Genomic DNA, 20,203 nt, shown 5'->3' with positions numbered 1-20,203 from the left:
GCAACCTGATGGAGGTCTGTATAGATGGATTAATAGAACAAGTCCCACACACTGCTAGAAGCTCAATATTTTTTCAGAGGTAGATGCAGAAAAAAATATATTCAGTTTGCAACCTGATGGAGGTCAGTATAGATGGACTAATACAACAAGTCCCACACACAGCTAGAAGCCCAATATTTTTTCAGAGGTAGATGCAGAAAAAAATATATTCAGTTTGCAACCTGATGGAGGTCTGTATAGATGGATTAATAGAACAAGTCCCACACACAGCTAGAAGCCCAATATTTTTTCAGAGGTAGATGCAGAAAAAAATATATTCAGTTTGCAACCTGATGGAGGTCAGTATAGATGGACTAATACAACAAGTCCCACACACAGCTAGAAGCCCAATATTTTTTCAGGGGTAGATGCAGAAAAAAATATATTCAGTTTGCAACCTGATGGAGGTCTGTATAGATGGATTAATAGAACAAGTCCCACACACAGCTAGAAGCCCAATATTTTTTCAGAGGTAGATGCAGAAAAAAATATATTCAGTTTGCAACCTGATGGAGGTCAGTATAGATGGACTAATACAACAAGTCCCACACACAGCTAGAAGCCCAATATTTTTTCAGAGGTAGATGCAGAAAAAAATATATTCAGTTTGCAACCTGATGGAGGTCTGTATAGATGGACTAATACAACAAGTCCCACACACAGCTAGAAGCCCAATATTTTTTCAGAGCTAGATGCAGAAAAAAATTATATTCAATTTGCAACCTGATGGAGGTCAGTATAGATGGACTAATAGAATGATGCTATGCCCAAAAGATTTTACTTCACTAGGTGCAGTAAAAAAATTGGTATTCTATACACAGGTGGTATATCTTGCAACACAGATAGGCTACTCCACTGACTAACACACTCTGCAATAGGCCAAAAAGGATTAGCTTTGCTAGATTCAGCCAAATGCTGTGAAAAAAACTTGCACAGCACTGGCACAGACCTGCCTGGCAAAAACTGATAGGAACTGATGTAACCTAGTCCTGAAAAGGACTCCAATTACAATTAGTCTTTACTCCCACAATCTATCTATTTAAGAGCACAGACCTGCCTGATAAAAGTCGTAGGAAATGCTGTAACCTAGTCCTTAAAAGGACTGCAATCACAACTATTCCCTACTCCCAAGCTATCTGTAGATTTGTGCGAAAATTGGCTTGAAATTAACAAGGTATAGCGCACACAGCAACAGCGGTGCCGTCTAACATGCAGCTGCAGCAGTGAGAAAATGGTGGCGACGGGGAAAATGGCTTGGTCTTATAGGGCAAGGACATGTGACATACACTGCCAATGACACATGCCCTTGCTTGTGTGAAAAAAAGCACTTCGCTCCGTGTGTGCGCTGCTGATAGGCTGACAGATTGCACCTCCCCACTGTAAATGCGGGAAAGAGAAAAAAAAATGGAGATCTTCATTGTTCCTGCAGAGATCCATCCCCTGCCCCTCCCCCCGCCCCGCTGTACACTCAAACTGCATATTAACATTAATTTTCATCATTACTGAGAAAAAATCCAGTTATGATTTTGGTGCACGAACAGTTATCGAACATAACCTCGAACAGCTGAATTTTTCTCAAATTGTTCGTGTTCGCCGAACGGCTCGAACACCGCCCAAAACAGCTCGAATTTGAGTTTGGCGAACAGTTCGAGTAGAACAACGCTCATCTCTAAAGAAGATGTCTTCTTTCTTATACAGCCCCCTTTCTAAGTGCCCATTTAACTATTACATGTCTTTGACATCTTACACTAAACATATTTATTCCTCATTTGGAATCATTAAAAAAAATCTCCTGTGTTTAGACATTGCTGTTATCTCTTAGAACATCCAATTAATAGGAATCTGTCACCAGATTTTTGCCACCCAAACTGAGCAAAACATGATGTAAGGGCTGATTCCAGCGATGTATCCAGGGGTGGATTAAGAGTAGCAAGGGTCCGGGGCAGTTTAGAAGGCGCGCCCCCCCCCACACACACACACTAGATGTATCACATGTCACATGATCCCCTGTGATAGATCATGTGATAGTTCACGTGAAATTAATTTGGCACAATATTGATTATAATAATTTTTTTTAGGCTGTGTGCCCACTATGCGTTTTTTAAGCAATTCCGCTGCAGAGATGCTTAAAAAACGCTTGGTAGAAGGTCTGCCATGTTCCCCAATGATAATCCGCATGTGCTGTGCACATGCTGCGGAAATTTCCGCTGCGAATTATCATTGTGGAAAAATCCGCAGCATTACCAATTATTTTGCGGAAGCGCTGCGTTTTCGCTGCCATTGATTTGCATTGGACCGCATGACATCCGCATCACTGCATCTGTACATGCAGAATCCATGCGTTTCAATGTGCGGATGGTACCTGGGTGTGGAGAAGAGGAGACTCTCCTCCTGACCCGGGTACCAAAGTGCCTGTAAAAAAAAAGAATAAAATAAAAAACAAATATTATACTTACCTTCTGATGGCCCCCGGTGTCTTTATCCGATGCGTCCTGGCTTGCCGGCAGCTCACGATGGTCTGAAAAGGACCTGCCGTGACGTCATTTAGTCATGTGATGGGTCACGCGACCGCTGATGTTGGCAGGCCATCAGAAGGTAATAATATATTTATTTTTTATTTTTTACCATTCTTTTACGGTCACACTATATAAATCCATGCCGGTTGCATGGATTTATATAGTGTGACCAAGTTGTCAAGCACTTTCCAAGTGATGCTAAAATCGCTTGGAAAGCGTTTGTCAACCCGCATGCAGAAATACAGGTGAAGAACGCTTCACTTCCGCTTGTCCCTGGCAGGAAAAATGCATGTAAAATCAGCATGTGTTTTTTCTGCCAGGGAGATGCAGAAACGTAAAAAAAAATCAGGAGCATTTATGCATCGTGGGCACATAGCCTTACATTAATTGTATGACTCAATATTGAGCACACGTAGCCATCTATACACGGCAGGAGGCCGCACGGCACCATCTATACACAGTGGGAGGCCGCAGGGCGCCTTCTATACACAGCAGGAGGCCGCACGGTGCCATCTATACACAGCAGGAGGCTGCACGGCACCATCTATACACAGCAGGAGGCCGCACGGCGCCATCTATACACAGCGGGAGGCCACACACAGCCGTCTATACACAGCGGGAGGCCACACGTAGCCATCTATATACAGCGGGAGGCCGCACGTAGCCATATATACACAGCGGGAGGCCGCACATAGCCATCTATACACAGCAGGAGGCCACACGTAGCCATCTATACACAGCGGGAGGCCGCACGTAGCCATCTATATACAGCAGGAGGCCGCACGTAGCCATCTATACACAGCGGGAGGCCTCACATAGCCATCTATACACAGCAGGAGGCCGCACGGTGCCATCTAAACATAGCGTGAGGCCGCACGTAGCCATCTATACACAGTGGGAGGCCGCGCGTAGCCATCTATACATAGCGGGAGGCCACACGGCGCCATCTATACACAGCAGGAGGCTGCATGTAGCCATCTATACACAGCAGGAGGCCACACGTAGCCATCTATGCACAGCAGGAGGCCGCACACCGCCATCTATACACAGCAGGAGGCCGAACAGCGCCTTCTATACACAGCAGGAGGCCGCACAGCGCCATCTATACACAGCAGGAGGCCACACAGCGCCATCTATACACAGCAGGAAGCCGCACAGCGCCATCTATACACAGCAGGAGGCCACACGTAGCAATCTATACACAGCAGGAGGCTGCACGTAGCCATGTATGCATAGCGGGAGGCCGCACGTAGCCATCTATACACAGCAGGAGGCCACACAGCACCATCTATATACAGCAAGAGGCCGCACAGTGCCATCTATACACAGCGGGAGGCCGCACGTAGCCATCTATATACAGCGGGAGGCCGCACGTAGCCATCTATACACAGCGGGAGGCCGCACAAAGCCATCTATACACAGCGGGAGGCCGCACGTAGCCATCTATACACAGCAGGAGGCCGCACATATTGAACTATACACAGCAGGAGGTCGCACGTAGCCATTTGTGCACAGCAGGAGGCCGCACAGCGCCATCTATACACAGCGGGGGGTCACACGGCACCATCTATACACAGCAGGAGGCCGCACATAACCATCTATACACAGCAGGAGGCCGCACGTAGCCATTTATGCACAGCAGGAGGCCGCACAGCGCCATCTATACACAGCAGGAGGCCGCACAGCGCCATCTATACACAGCAGGAAGCCGCACGTAACCATCTATACACAGCATGAGGCCGCACGTAGCCATGTATACACAGTGGGAGGCCGCACGTAGCCATCTATACACAGTGGGAGGCCGCATAGCACAATCTATACACAGTGGGAGGCCGCACGGTGCCATCTATACACAGCGGGAGGCTGCACGGCGCCATCTATACACAGCAGGAGGCCGCACGGTGCCATCTATACACAGCAGGAGGCCGCATGGCGCCATCTGTACACAGCGGGAGGCCACACGGCGCCATCTATACACAGCGGGAGGCCGCACATAGCCATCTATACACAGCGGGAGGCTGCACGTAGCCATCTATACACAGCGGGAGGCCACACGGAGCCATCTATACACAGCGGGAGGCCTTACGGCGCCATCTATACACAGCAGGAGGTCGCACGGCGTCATCTATACACAGCGGCAGACCACACGGCGCCATCTATACACAGCGGGATGCCACACGTAGCCATCTATACACAGCGGGAGGCCGCACGTAGCCATCTATACACAGCGGGAGGCCGCACAGCGCCATCTATGCACAGCAGGAGGCCGCACAGCGCCATCTATACACAGCAGGAGGTCGCACAGCGCCACCTATACACAGCAGGAGGCCGCACAGCGCCATCTATACACAGAGGGAGGCCGCACGTAGCCATCTATACACAGCAGGAAGCCGCCCCATAGCCATGTATACACAGCCGGAGGCCGAACGTAGCCATCTATACACAGCGGGAGGCCGCACAGCGCCATCTATACACAGCAGGAGGCCGCACAGAACCAGATATACACAGCAGGAGGCCGCACAGCGCCATCTATACACAGCAGGAGGCCGCACGTAGCCATCTATACACAGCAGGAGGCCGCACGTAGCCATGTATACACAGCGGAAGGCCGCATGTAGCCATCTATACACAGAGGGAGGCCGCACATAGCCATCTATACACAGTGGGAGGCCGCACAGCCCCATCTATACACAGCAGGAGGCCGCACAGCGCCATCTATACACAGCAGGAGGCCACACAGCGCCATCTATACATAGCAGGAGGCCACGCAGCGCCATCTATTCACAGCGGGAGGCCGCACAGCGCCATCTATATACAGCGGGAGGCCGCACGTGCGATCTATACACATCGGGAGGCTGCATGGTGCCCCCCCGAGACAGCGGGAGGCCGCACGCAGTCACGCACACACAAACATATACAGACATATACATACACGCATAAACACATCTGAAACACAAAAATACATATAAACAGACATCACACCATGATATCTGCCTGCACACACACACACACACACTCAATCACACATACACACACTCACTCTCACACATACACACTCTCTCACACACACACTCTCTCATACACACACACACTCTCACACACACACTCTCTCATACACACACACTCTCACACACAGACACACACAAACTCACCATCCCCCGGCTCGGCTCCAGTTCTCTTGCTCCTCTCCGGTGCAGCACTGCAGGCCGGGTGCGCACTGCGTGACATCACAGCTAGGAGACATGGCCGAGCACAGGGCCGTGTCTCCTAGCAGTGACGCGGCTGGGCCAGCACATAGGGAAGTTAACAGCTGCAGTGCTGGCCCGGCCGGAGAAGAAGCAGCGTCCGTGCGCAACTGCAGGGGGAGCGGTCCGGGGGCCCCCCCGCCACTGTCTGCCAGTATGTGCCGCAGCGCCGCACATATAATGAGGGCAATCTGGCCATAGACACCCCGGAGCCCCGGGCCCCCTGGAGGCCCAAGTCCCCGGGCAGTAGCCCGGATTGCCCTCATTATAATTCGCCTATGGATGTATCACTTATTTTACTGGGTGCTTCAGTTTTGAGGTTTCTTTGTTACAGATCTCTGACTGCTGAGCTCTCTCTAACCCTGTCCTCACCACTGATTGTAAGCTTTCTGTGCACCATGATAGCTTTTGAGAGATGTGGCTTGAGGTCAATGAAGGAGCCATCAGGAGGGAACATCACTCTAGCCCTACTCCTAGTATTATAGTGTTGGGTGGCATCCGGATCCCTCTAGTTTTGATTCATTGTACACTAACAATTTAGCGTTACAATGACTTGGTTATGGGATCAGTGGCAAAGCCATTTCTTGAAAGTGTCTTCAAGAGGCCGTATGTTACTTGTACAACTGTGAGCAGCCTGTGTGGCGTAAACCTGCTACCATGGCCTGCAGAGTCCCTAATTTTGTCTCCCATCAAGCACATCTGGGATGTCATTGGTCGGCAATTGGAAAGGAAGCTGCCAGCAGCAGATCTTGATGCATTTAGCATGATAGAACCCTCTTCAGACAATCATTAATAACCTCACTGATTGAAGCCGAGGCTGTAAGTGTGGAGATTTCTGCATGTGTCTCTCATACTCCAGACTGAATAAAACAAGATGTTTTTAAAATCTTGTTTCTAGTTTTTCATCATTTGCAATCCAGTAACTTGTCTATCCATCCTGTGATTCCCAAAATCCTAAGACTTTTTCTACTTGGTTTTGCCATATCAGTGTTAAGGAGTGTGTAATACCATTATACAGAAAAAAAAGTAGAAGTTGAGATAAATTTATCTGTAAATTTTGCTGGTGGGGGGAAGGAGAAGACAAAAAAGGAAGAGATAAGAAGTATATTGCTGCATCCAGAAAGTTACTCACATAAATTACAGTATATCCCTTTACAGTAGAAATAATGATGTTTTTGGTTTAGAAGATCTGTGTCTTTGACCCTTGGTAGAAGAAATTTACCATCTGCACAAACTCGCATTTAAAAAATGTGTTGTTATGCCATCAATAATTAAAAAAATAATGCCCCAAATTTTGCACAAGTTGCAAAATAAACGTATATGTGTAAACTTAGCCTGATAGTATTCTTGTACCAAAAATATCGCACACACTTTGAACACCCTTTGATGGTTATAACACCCTGTATGCCCCTATATTGTGCTGTCTCTGAAGTACCCACTTATAATTAAATATTGTCCCTTGAGTGCTCCTTAAAATGCACCTGAATATCCCCTTAGCAATTAATAATCCCCTGAGTGTCCCACTAAAAGTAATAAGTTCCCCACATATAGTAATATTGCCCTCTGAGTCCACCCTATGTAAGAATAATGCCTCGTGAGTCTCCCATGTTTAGTAATAATGCCACTGAGTCCCTATGTAGAGTAATAATGCCCCAACAGTTTCCCCTATGGATGGTAATTATGCCCCCTGAATTTTTACAGATATATTTATAACATCCTCTGTGTGCACCCTAGATACTTTAATAACGTCCCCCAAGGTTCCACACAAAAAAGTAACAGAGTGGCGGAAAAAAAAGAAGAAATCTAGATATGGGGAACAGAGTGCACAATGGAGGGAGAGTGGGTAAGTTCTTGGCTAACGCTTTCCTGGTGGAGCTGTGGAAGGCACAACTCCCATGTATGCAAGAAGGAAAACAACTGCTGTCGCCCATGGCTGGTGAATAAATCCTCCAAGAAATATAGGATCCAGTTGGATAAAACACATTAGGTGGGCTGTGCTACTGGAGTTAACCAATTCGTCAACCATAATGATAATAAGATATTTTTTATGCCCAACGTGTTTCAATGCCGTACCGGCATCTTTATCAAGTGAAAGACATTGGTTTTTGTATCACTTGATGAAGACACCGATACAGCTTTGAAAAACGTTGTCAATTGTGTTTTATCCAACTGGGAAAAAAAATCATACATGTATTCATCTAACTCATCCACATCAGAAAAAAAAGATTAAAAGTTTACCATTTTTCAGCCCTGTTCAAGTATTTTTTCGAAATGTTATTCTATAAATGATATGTTCCCCAAAAGCATGCTAATTAGGCTATCCATATGACTCACCCCCTGGGCCAGTGCTGTAGTGCGGCGCGCGTGCGCGCGGGGGATACCCGGAGCCGGATCCGATGGGGGTAGTAGTCTTCGTGTGGCGGTGACCCGGTCCGCGCCCAGGGTGGTCAAACTAAGTGGCAGTTATTGGTATGATGTTATTAGTGTCCGACTACGCCACCCGTTGAATGCGGTTATGAAACCGCCGCTGCAGGGCAGACCGCTGAGGCCGGTGGTATAGGTGTGCAGCAATGTTGATATAACCCCCAACGGGAGAGGTATGGCCTCAGGGCAGCGGATGTGGGTGATGTTGGGTGTGATGGTGTGGATGTCCCAGCACTAACGGTGCGACAAGGAAGCACGGAGACGCGAGGGTACAGTTCAGGGCCTTTACTGATGGTACAAGGCAAATTCCCCCGGGAGTACTGGCTAGTAGTTGGGGCCTGGTTAGTCTGCGAGTAAGCCGGAGTTCCCCTGGCCAGGTGGAGTTGTAGGCCTTCCCGTTAGTCTGTACCCTTCCTGGCTACCCTGCTTTCGGCGGTTACAAGTAGCCCACGTCCCTGGGTATACCGTGTGGTGCTCACCCGTATGGCTGGTGACCTGGGGCCTCCTGTTAGCCTCCGCTCCGGGATGGCGGTGCTGGTCCCTTCGTTGTGACTGAGCCTCCGGGCTTTTATGGCCAGAGGACCTGGAATCCCCTGCCGGATGGATTCTGCTGCTGGGTATATCTTAGTCCCCACAGCCTCGGACTCCTGTGTCCGGTTTTAGTACCTTCTCCCAGGGCGAGCTCTGCACAGCTCCAGCCCCTGGCGCTTCTCCTTGGCTCCTACAGAGCTCCTGATGTCTATCTGTCCCTGTTTCTGCGTGTCCAGACCAGACTCCGTCTCTGTCTGGAACTCCTCTCTCTAACCCTGCCTCAGCCCCAGTTTATGTAGGGGAAGTTCTTCCCCTCCCAGGACTGGGCAGGAGGTGTGGCATGCTTAGGATTCCTGCCCAGGAGACCTCCCACCTGCTCACAGACGTAATACTGCTATTACTGTGGAAACCAGACCCCTGGGGTGCCACATTCCCCCCTAGTGAAATTTTAGTACTCCCGGACTAAACATATTTTTTTTTTTTTTTTTAAAACATAACAGGGTATAATAAATAACAATTAAATACATGAGATGGTCACGGCGTGTCCGTAACCGGGAAGCAATAAGGGTGTCCATTTCACCAAAGAACAGGGAGCCGTAACCAGGTAGGGGTCTGTCCTGCCCCGAGTCTTTAACAGTCTTTAGTCCATTCCTGGGTTACGCTCCAAACATATTTACAACAGAGTTCCGGTTACTCACTGTCCATAACCTGTCAGTCCATATAAAGAAATCTGTAACTGAAAAACATAATTAGCAACGGCTACAACAAAACAGGTAAACATAAAATAGTTAAAGCAACTAGCCAACTTAGATTCTCCAACGTACGGGCATCTGGCCTCTGGTAACCCTAGTGGACCTACGGAGCTCACTAACTGGTCCTGCACTACAGGGTGTAGGAGGTGTTATGGGCAGGCTGGGCAGCTTTCTGCGCACTCTTTGGCTCACTAGGGGCACGGCAGGCTCACTACTAGCAGAGGGTTGATCCTCCTGTACTGCTGGTGTGGACTCTTCTGCCTCTTGGGCTGGCTGCTCTTCCAACTCTACTGGTTCCTCTGTAGGCACTTGCGGGGCTGGCTGGAGAAAGGTGAGGATGGGTACCACGACAGCACCGTTTACTTGTGTCCAAGACCGGGGGAAGTCTCCGAGTACAGTCCTGATCATTTCTTCCCTTTCCTCTGCGGGTCGAGGGTTTTCTTGATCTTCGTCTTCAGGGTTTTGCAGCTGCTCGGGACACTTCTTCAGGTGGTCTCTGGAGACAACGGCTGTGGTTTCTCCTCCATCCTTACTGATCACGCAAATCTTTGGGTTCTCATGGCTTGATGGCAGTACGGTGTACGGGTCCTTCTCCCACTGGTCGTCCAACTTGTGGAGCCGTCTTTTCCTCTTCAAGACCTGCTCTCCAGGTACCAGGGGAACAGCGGGAGCATACTGATTATAAGTCCTCTCTTGCCTTTCTCTAGCTTGAGACAGACTTCGCTCCACGCTCTCCTGCACTTTCCGATACTGCTGCTGCCGTCCTGTATCCCAGTCTGCCTCTGGCGAGGTGTCCTCGGGCGTCAGGACTCCCATATCCAGGTCGATAGGCAGCTTACCAGGCCTCGCTCTCATTAGGTAAGCCGGGGTACAGTTGGTAGAACCTACAGGGATGTGGTTGTATAGGTCCACCAGATCAGGCAGCTTCTCAGGCCACAGACTGCGTTCTTCCAGGGGCAATATTTTCAGGAGGTCTATCACCACCTGGTTCATCTTCTCGCAGAGTCCATTAGTTTGTGGGTGATAGGGCGTTGTTCTTATCTTCGTGCAGCCATACAGGTTGCAGAACTCCTGGAAGACTTCCGCTTCGAAGGCTGGCCCTTGGTCTGTCAGCACTTGGTCCGGGTACCCGTGTGGACGGCAGAAGTGCTGCTGGAAGGCTCTAGCTGCTGTTTGAGCCGTTAAGTCCTTGACCGGGACCACCACCAGGAACCGGGAGTAATGATCTACGATTGTGAGGGCGTAGACATACCCAGATCTGCTTGGAGCCAGTTTCACATGGTCCAGGGCTACCAGTTCCAGTGGCTGTCGGGTGATGATGGGCTGCAAGGGAGTCTTCTGGCTGGCACGGTCCTTCCTTCTTGGGTGGCACGGTCCACAGTTTCTGCACCACCTCTCGATGGCTCCTCTCATGCCTACCCAGTAGAACCGTTCACGCAACAAGAACTCCAGCTTCTTCCACCCGAAATGTCCTGCTCCGTTGTGGTACGCCTCCAGAATCATAGCCGCGTCTCGTCTGGGGACCACTACCTGCCAAGTCAACTCATGTGTTCGAGAGTTAACCATTCTCCGGCACAACTTCTCCCTGTAGAGGAACAGCCTACTTTTCTCCTTTCACAGTTGCTTAGTCTCCTCTGGGGCGTCTGGGTCCAGACTGGCATCGGCTTGGGTCAGCATTTCCTTCACCAGACGGACTGCAGGATCACTGTCTTGCGTCTCCGCCCAGTTGTAGTGGGGCAAGGGATTGAACGTCGCGGAGTGCCTGTCCTTCACACGGTGGGAATACAGGGTAATCCCATGACGGTGGAACGCAGGGAGCTCAACTTCTTCCAGATCTTCTGGATCTTCCCCTACGTCCGATAAGTTCGGCATTCTAGACAGGGCATCCGCGTTGGCATTTGAGCGTCCTGCCCGGTATTTGATGGTGAATTCAAAGTTGGACAGGCGAGCCATCCATCTCTGTTCCAGAGCACCGAGCCTTGCAGTGTCCAGGTGTGTCAACGGGTTGTTATCCGTGTACACGATGAATTTGGAGGAGGCAAGGTAATGCTTGAAACGTTCGGTCACTGCCCACACTACTGCCAGGAACTCCAGCTTGAATGAGCTATAATTCTCAGGGTTCCTCTCGGTGGGTCGTAGCTTTCAGCTAGCGTAAGCGATTACCCGTTCTTTTCCTTGCTGGATCTGGGACAGCACGGCTCCTAGCCCGATGTTACTTGCGTCCGTGTGGAGGATAAAGGGCTGGCTGTAGTCTGGATATGCCAGGATTTCATCCCCCGTGAGGGCCATCTTCAGCTGGCAAAAGGACTCCTCTTCCAGCTTTTCCCACCTGAAGGGCGGCTTCTGGTTTTTGGCTTTTCGAGATTGACCTATCAGGAGGTCCTGCATAGGGGCTGCCATTTTGGTGAAACCGGGAATGAATCTTCGGTAGTAGCCTACCAACCCGAGGAACTGCCGCACTTCCTTTATGCTGGAGGGTCTTGGCCAGTCCTTAATCACGGTGATCTTATCAGGGTCAGGAGCCACTCTGTCAGCACTCACCACGTGTCCCAGGTATTGCACCTTTGGTTTCAGGAGGTGACACTTGGAGGGTTTCACCTTTAGGCCGTAGTTTGCCAGAGCTTCGAACACTTCTGCCAGGTGTTTCAGGTGGTCCTCGTAGGTCTTGGAATAGACGATGACATCGTCCAGGTATAACAGGACCGTCTCGAAGTTCCGGTGTCCCAGACAGCATTCCATCAACCGTTGGAAGGTTCCTGGTGAGTTGCAGAGCCCGAACGGCATACAGTTAAATTCGCTGAGACCCATCGGGGTGGTGAATGCGGTCTTCTCTCGGTCTGCCTCTGCTACAGGAACCTGCCAGTACCCGCTAGTGAGATCCAAAGTAGAGAAGAAATTAGCAGATTTTAATGCAGCTAAGGACTCTTCTATCCTTGGTAACGGGTACGCATCTTTGTGTGTGATACGGTTGACCTTCCTGTAGTCTACACACATTCTCATAGTGTTGTCCTTCTTTTTCACTAAGACTAGTGGAGCTGCCCAGGGGCTACAGCTGTCCCTGATTACCCCAGCCTCCTTCATGTCTCTAAGCATCCCCTTGGCGTGTTGTTAGTGTGCAGGGGGTACGGGTCGGTATCTCTCCTTTATGGGAGGATGGTCTCCCGTGGGGATGTGGTGTTCTACCCCCTTTACTCGCCCGAAGTCTAACGGGTGTTTACTAAACACTCTCTCGTACTCTTGAACCACCCGATAGACTCCTTGTTTCTGGTGTGAGGGAGTGGAGTCAGCACCCAGATGTAGTTGCTGACACCAGTCCTCCACTGGTTTCTTAGAGCCGTTACCTTCCTCTGGTTGAGATGGAGGCAAGGGTTCCACGGCCTGTACAGAATTCTGGTTTATGGTGAACAATTTAGCTAGCGTGGCATACCGGGGCAGGTGTACTTCTCTCTCACTGATATTTATGATGCGAACGGGCACCCTCCCATGGCGTACATCGACCACCCCCCATGCTGTCAAAATGGTGGGCCTACTGTCTGAGTAGACGGGTTCTACCATTGCTTGGTAGTCTCTACCTCTTAGACCAATAGCTGCCCGGCACCAAATCATCATCTCACTTTTTGGGGGCATGGCAATAGGGAACGGGTCACACATTCTCACGCTACCTATCTCACCACCAGATAGTTCCACCTGTTGCCGCTTCATCAGTGCCCGGATCTCTTTTTGGAGCACACGCTGCTGGCCGGAACTGGCGTTCTTGGCAACCTGCTGTAAAATGAGAATCACCTCTGCAAGACAATTTTCAATTACATTGGTTCCCAGGGTGATTCTAGGGTGACTCTCATGACGGTCTATGTACACTATAATCAGTCCTTGTGCCGCCAGTTCGACTTTACCGATTTTAATGGTCACCTCCTTGAATCCCACCTGCGGCACGGGCTGACCATTGCTGGCAATGATTCTCAGGTCGTCGTCTGGGTAGCGGGTTATGTCCGAATCATTCCAGTACTGCTTGAAGAGCACGTACGGGATGGTGGTGACCTGTGACCCAGTGTCTAGTAGGGCACTCATAGGAATGCCATCCAGTACCACAGGCAAGATTGGACGTCCCCCTACGTATTTATCACGCCAGTTTGATGGGCCTGATGGTCTTATGCCTGGGGGTTGGCCCTCTACCCCAGGTTGTGCCCGTTTAAATGACAGTACCTTGCCACATGTCCGGGTTGATTGCAGCGGCGGCAAATAGGTCGTCCGTCCTCGTTGTATCGATCGCTGGGTCTTCCTCTGGCCGGTGGGGTCCTCCTTGGTCGGCGCCACGGGATGTCCTCCGGTCCGGATGCCAGCTCGATCTTTCCTGCAGTAGAAACCTGTAAAGACTGCACAGTTCGGGTTAGCGCGGCAACGCTTTTAGTTAGCTCTTGGACCTGATGGTGCAGGTCTGTAGCCGGGTCACTGTTTAAAGCCTGCGCATAAGCTCCCACAGGCTCTGCAGACAAGGGCGCCGTCTCCTGGTGATAAGTGATAGCAGGGCGCCTGTGGGTCACAGCGCCACCTGGTGCCGGTTCTCGGAGCACCCGGATGGCTCTGTCCTTGAACTGTGCAAAGTCCAGGTCAGGGTCCTGTAAGGCCATTGCCCGCAACTGGGTTCGGTGGGCATTGCACAGTAGACCCTCAATGAATTGTTCAGTCAACAGCTTATCTTCATTTCCCACGCTGTCAGGGTCTGCCTGCTTAATGGCTCTCAGGGCCTCTTGTAGGTTTAGAGCATAGTCTCTTATACTCTCATGTGCACGTTGTTTGCACCCATAAAATCTTAGTTTTATTTCGGCTGAGGTGCGGGTGTCAAATGTGTCTTTCAGCCGGGTTAGTATGTCTCTGACAGTCCTCTTCCTCCCAGGTGGCCAGGACTTTACCTCCCTTTGGGCTGCCCCGATTAATTGGGCCACCAGGATGCTCACTTTTTGCGCCTCCGTGAGGGGATACACCTGGAAGAGGCTATCCAGCCTTTCTCTGAAGTCATTTAGGGTATGTGACTCCCCTGAGTACTGGGGTAGCCAGGCTGCCCCCGGGATATAGGGCATGGTGAAAGGCATGACCGCAGCAGCGGTGGCGCTGGCGGCGGCTGTGGGGGTGAAGCTCTCCTCCGTATCCGACATCCTCCTCCCCCCTAGTGGACCGTGGCCTACCTTGCGATGATCCTCTTCCGTAGGCCGCGGCTCCGCAGTGGATCGTCAGGGTTGAGGACCTTCCGTCGCGCTCCTGTGACGTCGGCGTCTGCTGGGCTCCTTCCAGGACCTTACGCAACGTCCGGACGTGAGGCGGGGCTTCAGTTCTCGCGGGCTTTCGGAGTCCACGCCCCTCTTCTTCCCGCGCAGCGCCCTCAGGATGGCGTCCAATGGCGGGAAAACTCCACGGATGGCGGGAAGAAGGCAGAAGATGGCGTCGGATGGCGGGAATCGGCTCCAGATGACGGGAAACGACTCCGGACGGCGGGAAACTTCACCACAGGTAAGTATAAAAGTCTCTTTTTTCAGGCACGCAGTACCCGGTGGTTGCGGGCACGTAATCCTGCCGACTACGCCAAAGTTGACTCACCCCCTGGGCCAGTGCTGTAGTGCGGCGCGCGTGCGCGCGGGGGATACCCGGAGCTGGATCCGATGGGGGTAGTAGTCTTCGTGTGGCGGTGACCCGGTCCACGCCCAGGGTGGTCAAACTAAGTGGCAGTTATTGGTATGATGGTATTAGTGTCCGACTACGCCACCCGTTGAATGCGGTTATGAAACCGCCGCTGCAGGGCAGACCGCTGAGGCCGGTGGTATAGGTGTGCAGCAATGTTAATATAACCCCCAACGGGAGAGGTATGGCCTCAGGGCAGCGGATGTGGGTGATGTTGGGTGTGATGGTGTGGATGTCCCAGCACTAATGGTGCGACAAGGAAGCACGGAGACGCGAGGGTACAGTTCAGGGCCTTTACTGATGGTACAAGGCAAATTCCCCTGGGAGTACTGGCTAGTAGTTGGGGCCTGGTTAGTCTGCGAGTAAGCCGGAGTTCCCCTGGCCAGGTGGAGTTGTAGGCCTTCCCGTTAGTCTGTACCCTTCCTGGCTACCCTGCTTTCGGCGGTTACAAGTAGCCCACGTCCCTGGGTATACCGTGTGGTGCTCACCCGTATGGCTGGTGACCTGGGGCCTCCTGTTAGCCTCCGCTCCGGGATGGCGGTGCTGGTCCCTTCGTTGTGACTGAGCCTCCGGGCTTTTATGGCCAGAGGACCTGGAATCCCCTGCCGGATGGATTCTGCTGCTGGGTATATCTTAGTCCCCACAGCCTCGGACTCCTGTGTCCGGTTTTAGTACCTTCTCCCAGGGCGAGCTCTGCACAGCTCCAGCCTCTGGCGCTTCTCCTTGGCTCCTACAGAGCTCCTGATGTCTATCTGTCCCTGTTTCTGCGTGTCCAGACCAGACTCCGTCTCTGTCTGGAACTCCTCTCTCTAACCCTGCCTCAGCCCCAGTTTATGTAGGGGAAGTTCTTCCCCTCCCAGGACTGGGCAGGAGGTGTGGCATGCTTAGGATTCCTGCCCAGGAGACCTCCCACCTGCTCACAGACGTAATACTGCTATTACTGTGGAAACCAGACCCCTGGGGTGCCACACATAAACTTTACAAAGTGTAAAAAATCCCTACTCCCAAAATGTATAAAAATTAATAAATTATATAGCGCTATTGAAAAATACAAGAACAGCTATAATTCATAAAATACAATGCAGCTATAATTCTTAAAATAAGGCAAAAAAATAATAAAACTGGGTAAACCAGTTATAGACAGTCCTTAAACATGTTTTAGATGTTAGCTACAAAGGACACATTAAAAACACAAACAGGTGATGCTGTAAATAATTACATTAACATAATAATTATCACATACGTTATAAAATAACACTAATAATACTTACATATAAAGTGCAGAAAGATAAAAATCATGGTGAAACCAGCTTTGAGGATGTTGCTGTCCTAATAACTACTGAATAGAAAGTGTAAGTAAACAGTGATGAAATGATGTGTTCTTAGAAGTGTTGCAATGTACTGTACATGTGATACACTGTTTGAGGAGTAACCTGAAATTTTAGGGCACTAATCCAAAATCTGTAAGAGATTCGGCCCCACCCCCCATCCCACTATATGTCATTTGTAATACTAATATAGTAGAAAAGCCTTTGATCCCTTTCAGGCATCTGGGGATGGGGGGCACGAGTGGGGAATTTGTAAATGCAATTGGAGCTCTGACCACCTGCACTTCCAGGTCAGGACATCAGCAGCATGATCCGGTCAGCTGATCATGCTGCTGACATCACTCCTGCATCACAAAGGAGGTGGTCGGCTGTAAGATGCAGCCAAAGAAACAGGAGTTTTATTGGGGGAGTCCTGTGAGGGGACATTATGGGGGGAGAAAAGTGAAAGGGGACAGTATGACAGAGGAGGGAGTGTGAGGGAACAGTATGGGGAAGAAAAGTGTTGTGGATCGGTCTTCCAGCATGACAATGACCCAAAACACACAGCCAGGGCAACTAAGGATCAGCTCCGTAAGAAGTATTTCAAGGTCCTGGAGTGTCCTAGCCAGTCTCCAGACCTGAACCCAATAGAAAATCTATGGAGGGAGCTGAAACTCAATGTTGCCCAGCAACAGCCCCGAAACCTGAAAGATCTGGAGAAGATCAGTATGGAGAAGTGCGCCAAAATCCCTGCTGCAGTGTGTGTGTAGCACCCCGAGGACTCGGCTGCTACAGGGGTATTACACCTCAAACCAGAGGTGTGGTATTCCATTCCCGGGTAAGGATGGAGTGTGGAACTGAGCTCAGCAAGCTGCATGCACTACACTCATCCCATTTCCGGGGGACAGAACAACGGTACTCCCACCAAGTAGATGTGCAGGTACGACAGCGTCTGTCCCTGGCTGGAGTGGGAGGGGGGAGGAACATCCCAGTAGTGTAGGGGCAGATAGGGGAGGGGCTCTGGGCATAGAAGTAGGAGCCCATTGGGTGCTAGTCACCTGGGCTCACACATAGAGGGAGTATATATGGTGGGCACCATCTTAGGAACAGGGTCAGAGAGTCCAGGAGAGAGTTCAGCCAGGAGGGCTGACAGGGAGCTGTGGCTCCGGCTGGGCCCAGCTCCAGGGCCAGGCCTGAAGCAGAGAGAAGGAGGAAGAGAGGCCCGGAGACATAAGAACAAAAGGGAACCCCGAGATCCCACGAGTGAACCAAAAGGGTGAAGGGTTGGCAGAAGAGGGCACCGGATCCCAAACTGACGGAGGCAAAACATCCTTAGTCAGGAACCGGAGGTCGTGGTCAAGTTTTGCCACGACCCTCACCACATCCACCAGGAAGGTACACCACGAGTAGGGTCAGGAAAGCCATAAAAGGTTTTGCCATTGAGAGACCCGAGGGAACCGGACAAAGGTGGATCCCTGGTGGGGACGGCCGGAGAGAGAGAGGGGAGCTCAGGACCACGCTCCGGAATTGCCTGGGGGTTAGCCGAGTCCCGCACCTGGTGGACGCAGTACGGCTCGGGTGGTCACTCCCGGCCGAAGTGACTAAAGCAACATCAGTGAGTAAACACCCTGAAACTGCATCATACGTTTCTGAGTCTCCTTGCTGCACTATCACTACCTCCATCATCCACATCTGCTTCTCTGAGGCCATACCCCTCCCGTTGGGGATTATACCATCTACGCTGCACAATCAGACCACCGGCCTCAGCGGACTGTCCTGCAGCAGCAGCCCTAAAGCTGCATTCAACGGGTGGCGTAGTCGACACTTAAACAACGTCTACTGCTAATTTACTGCCACTCAGTTTGACTCCCTGGGCACGGATCGGGTCACCGCCACGAGACTACCACCCCCATCTGATCCGGATCCGGGTAAGCTTCCCCGCGCGACGCAGCAGGCCCAGGGGCGCGTCATGTGCAAACTTGGTCAAGAACTACGGGAAGCGTCTGACCTCAGTAATTGAAAACAAAGGTTTCTGTACCAAATATTAAGTTCTGTTTCTCTATTGTATCAAATACTTATTTCATGCAGTAAAATGCAAATTATTTATGTAAAAATCATACAATGTGATTTTCTGGATATTTGTTTAAGATTCTGTCACTCACAGGTGAAGTGTACCTGCGATAAAAATTACAGACCTCTCCATTCTTTGTAGGTGCGAAAAGTTGCAAAATCGACAGTGTATCAAATACTTACTGTATTTTTCCCACTCTATATATGTTCTCCATCCTGGTATATATGTCCCTCATCCTGGTATATATGTTTCTCATCTTGGCCCCATCCTGTTATATATATATCGCCCATTCTGCTATATGTCCATTATAATGTGCCCCACCCTGGTATATTACTCCCTTTTTGGTATATGCCCCCATTCTGCCACTGCTCTTTAATGTATAGAAGAAAATAATCCATTATACTCACCAGGGGCATACATACAGTGCTGGCCAAAAGTATTGGCACCCCTGCAATTCTGTCAGATAATCCTCAGTTTCTTCCTGAAAATGATTGCAATCACAAATTCTTTGGTATTATTCTCTTCATTTAATTTGCTTGCAAGGAAAAAACACAAAAGAGAATGAAGCAAAAATCAAATCATTGATCATTTCACACAAAACTCCAAAAAAGGGCCAGACAAAAGTATTGGCACCCTCAGCCTAATACTTGGTTGCACAATCTTTAGCCAAAATAACTGCGAACAACCGCTTCCGGTAACCATCAATGAGTTTCTTACAATGCTCTGCTGGAATTGTAGACCATTCTTCTTTAGCAAACTGCTCCAGGTCCCTGATATTTGAAGGGTGCCTTCTCCAAACTGCCATTTTGAGATCTCTCCACAGGTGTTCTATGGGATGCAGGTCTGGACTCATTGCTGGCCACATTAGAAGTCTCCAGTGCTTTCTCTAAAACCATTTTATAGTGCTTTTGGAAGTGTGTTTTGGGTCATTGTCCTGCTGGAAGACTCATGACCTCTGAGGGAGACCCAGCTTTCTCATACTAGGCCCTACATTATGCTGCAAAATTTGTTGGTAGTCTTCAGACTTCATAATGCCATGCACACGGTCAAGCAGTCCAGTGCCAGAGGCAGCAAAGCAACCCCAAAACATTAGGGAACCTCCGCCATGTTTGACTGTAGGGACCGTGTTCTTTTCTTTGAATGCCTCTTTTTTTTTCCTGTACACTCTATGTTGATGCTTTTTCCCAAAAAGCTCTACTTTTGTCTCATCTGACCAGAGAACATTCTTCCAAAACGTTTTAGGCTTTCTCAGGTAAGTTTTGGCAAACTCCAGCCTGGCTTTTTTATGTCTCGGGGTAAGAAGTGGGGTCTTCCTGGGTATCCTACCATATAGTCCCTTTTCATTCAGATGCCGACGGATAGTACGGGTTGACACTGTTGTACCCTCGGACTGCAGGGCAGCTTGAACTTGTTTGGATGTTAGTCGAGGTTCTGTTATCCACCATCCGCACAATCTTGCGTTGAAATCTCTCGTCAAATTTTCTTTTCCGTCCACATCTAGGGAGGTTAGCCACAGTGCCATGGGCTTTAAACTTCTTGATGACACTGCGCACGGAAGACACAGGAACATTCAGGTCTTTGGAGATGGACTTGTAGCCTTGAGATTGCTCATGCTTCCTCGCAATTTGGTTTCTCAAGTCCTTAG

General features: G+C 50.1%; 1 protein-coding gene across 1 annotated transcript in view; it reads right to left on the bottom strand.

The window, feature by feature from the left end:
• Positions 1-16,527, bottom strand: part of LOC141171743 (immunoglobulin superfamily member 1-like) — a 251,260-nt gene extending 234,733 nt beyond the window's left edge. Inside the window, exon 1 of the mRNA XM_073655388.1 lies at positions 16,452-16,527. Within this exon, the coding sequence (XP_073511489.1) occupies positions 16,452-16,479 (28 nt within the window). The 5' untranslated portion in view covers positions 16,480-16,527. The remainder of the gene's footprint in view (positions 1-16,451) is intronic.
• Between the last annotated feature and the right edge of the window lie 3,676 nt (positions 16,528-20,203).

The sequence above is a fragment of the Phyllobates terribilis genome, unplaced genomic scaffold (genome assembly GCF_046119375.1).
Source record: "Phyllobates terribilis strain yellow unplaced genomic scaffold, ASM4611937v1 Scaffold_12__6_contigs__length_324123572, whole genome shotgun sequence".
Lineage (NCBI taxonomy): Eukaryota > Metazoa > Chordata > Amphibia > Anura > Dendrobatidae > Phyllobates > Phyllobates terribilis.
The sequence above is the reverse complement of the archived record's forward strand: the minus strand, read 5'-3'. Positions and strand labels throughout refer to the sequence as shown.